Source organism: Emys orbicularis, chromosome 9 (genome assembly GCF_028017835.1).
Source record: "Emys orbicularis isolate rEmyOrb1 chromosome 9, rEmyOrb1.hap1, whole genome shotgun sequence".
NCBI lineage: Eukaryota > Metazoa > Chordata > Testudines > Emydidae > Emys > Emys orbicularis.
In genome coordinates this window covers 106,580,696-106,583,082 of record NC_088691.1, presented here as the reverse complement: position 1 = coordinate 106,583,082, position 2,387 = coordinate 106,580,696, and the positions used below count along the sequence as shown (strand labels likewise).

The following is a 2,387-nucleotide window of genomic DNA, read 5'->3' as shown; positions in this document are numbered from 1 at the left end:
CAGCATGGAATGGAACAATTTTTTTTAAAATATATAAAAAGGAAGAAAACTCCCTCTCAGATATTAAATTTTTCATTGTAAACAAACTGCAACATCTCTCCCTCAAGACAGCTGTTTGGAGAATTTGGCAGATCTTCAGGGGTCTCTGGTCAACAACCCAAAGCTCATGCACCGAGACAGCCAAACTGTTCCTGTCCTACTTGAAAACGAAAAAATATTTTTTAACAAGAGATGGAAACTGCCAATGAAATTGAGACGCTGCTCCTGTGCCATGATCCCTGGCGAATTGGAACAGGGGGCCAAGCGAGCCCGGTACCTGCCCAGTGACAGACCCCCAGGGAATCTCATCTTGTGTGCGCACAGGGTTGTGTAAAGCATTGCACGTATCTCCCCTTGACTTGTACAAAGGCTGCCCTTTGCGTCTCTGTTTTCCTGCCTCCCCGGGGCTGCGGACCCGGCCGCCCAGAGGCCCCCGCAGCGTTCCGTGCAGCCCCACCGGCTCCCCCAGCCCCTCCGTCCCCCAGGCAGGCAGTACCGGTGCGCGGGGAAGGGCAGGGAGCCCGGCGCGTCCGCTGGCGGCTTCTCGGAGAGATCAACGCTCAGCCAGAGCCCCGCTGGGGCGCAGGCGGTGTCCCCCGGCCGCGGGGCTCAGCCGGTCTCAGGCTCCTGGCCGCCCCCCTCCTCCTGGCCGTTGCAGGGCGCGGCGCCCCCCTCCTGGCCGCTGCTCTCGATGGAGGACTCGCTGCCGGTGCTCTCCCCGGACAGCAGCCGGGTGACGCGCAGGTCGGCCCGCAGCGCCTGCAGGTCGTTGCCGATGCTGAGCTCGCCCAGGTCGCTGATGAGCTGGGTCAACTCCGGCCCCTCCAGGCGGCCGGGGCCCGCCCGCAGCAGCAGCGGGGCGCCGCCGGGCGCCTCCAGGATGTCCTCGCACTCGAAGGGCCGGGCGCGCTCCTCCTGCGCCTCGCCCAGCAGGTCCTCGGTGATGGAGCCCAGCTTGGGCGCGCTGCGGCTGCGCTCCACCGGCGGCTTGTAGCAGCTGCGCCCGGGCAGCAGCTTGCGCAGCGGCACCAGCGGGATGCTCTGCTCCCCGACCAGCTGCTGCTGCTGGTGCCGCGCGTCGTCGCGCTTCTTCAGGCGGCGGAACTCGGCCAGCGCCGCGGCCGAGGTCTGGTAGAGCAGCAGCGCCATGGCCCGCGCCTTCTCGGGCCGCGAGACCAGCACGGCGTGGCAGCGCAGCATCACCGCCTTGTGCTTCAGCTCGTGCCGGTAGATCCAGGCGAAGACGCGGGGCAGGCGCGGGTCGGCCACGCAGTAGGTGACGCGGTGCAGCAGGTAGAGGTGGCCCGGCCGGCGCGGGCCCCGCTCCTCGGCGTGCGCCATGCGGATGCCCTGCGCGCCGACGGTCAGCTTCATCTTGGCGCCCTGCCGGCCCGCCTCGCTCTTGGCCCAGATCTTGCCCACGGCCAGGTCGGTGCAGCCCTCGCCCTTGGCCTGCAGCGTGGCCGCGTTGCCCAGGTACAGCACCGTGTACGTGGGGTCCTCGCTGGTGACGCGGAACTTGCGCCGCTTGGAGCGGAACATGCTGCCCACGCGGTGCAGCGCGCCCTCGGGGCAGGCGCGGGCCAGCGAGCCGAGCGCGGAGCAGTGCAGCCTCACCGCGTAGCCCTTGGGCTTGCTGGGCTGCCGCGGCTCCTCCGCCAGCAGCTCGAACTTGTTCCGCCGCCACGGCAGCATCTCCCCGCCAGCCCGCCCGCGGGCCCCGCGCAGCGCACGGCCTGGGCCAGGCGCGCAGGGGCGGGCGGCCAGGGCGCTCCGCCGGGCAGAGCCGCGCTCAGTCACCGGCCGGCCGGGCGCGCATCCCCCGGGAAAGGCGCCGCCGCTCCGCGCCCCTGCCTCCCGCCTGGCATCCTGGCCGGGCGGGCCGGGGCCGCTGCGCCGCAGATATAGGCTGGCGCCAGGCAGGGGCGGCGCTGGAGAGGGGCGGAGAAGAGCAGGGGGAGGAGAGCGGCGCCGCGTCTGCAGCCGCCCGCCCGCCCTCCCCGCGGCTCCGGGCCCGGCCAGGGCAGCGACAGGCCGGGCTGAGCGGCGCTCTCCGGGGCGCGGATCTCCTGCGGGCGGCGGGGGGCACTTGGCCGGGGGCAGGAGCGACCACAGCCGGCGGTTCCGCCGGAGCCACGTCCCAGTTAACGGGGCCGCGCCGGGGGTGTGTGTCCGCGGGGGGGCGCCCCGATCCATTCACATCCCCGGGGAGCCGGCCCGCCCGGCGGGTGCTTAGCTCTCCGGCTTAGCCTGGGAGGGGAGTTTTACCTGCTGTCCTGTGCCATGGGCAGGGGACACGCTGAGTTACAGGGGACATTCGCCTTTGGCTGAGGGCTGGCACTCCTGGG

General features: G+C 70.3%; 1 protein-coding gene across 1 annotated transcript; it reads right to left on the bottom strand.

Moving 5' to 3' along the window:
* Positions 1 to 648: 648 nt before the first annotated feature.
* On the bottom strand, positions 649 to 1,734 carry FAM43A (family with sequence similarity 43 member A). Its single transcript, XM_065411250.1, has one exon. It carries the CDS (start codon positions 1,732 to 1,734, stop codon positions 649 to 651), a length of 1,086 nt encoding a protein of 361 aa, XP_065267322.1.
* Positions 1,735 to 2,387: the final 653 nt, after the last annotated feature.

Coding starts and splice junctions, on each gene's coding strand:
- FAM43A (XM_065411250.1), bottom strand. CDS start 1,734: ATGCTGCCGTGGCGGCGGAACAAGTTCGAGCTGCTGGCGGAGGAGCCG.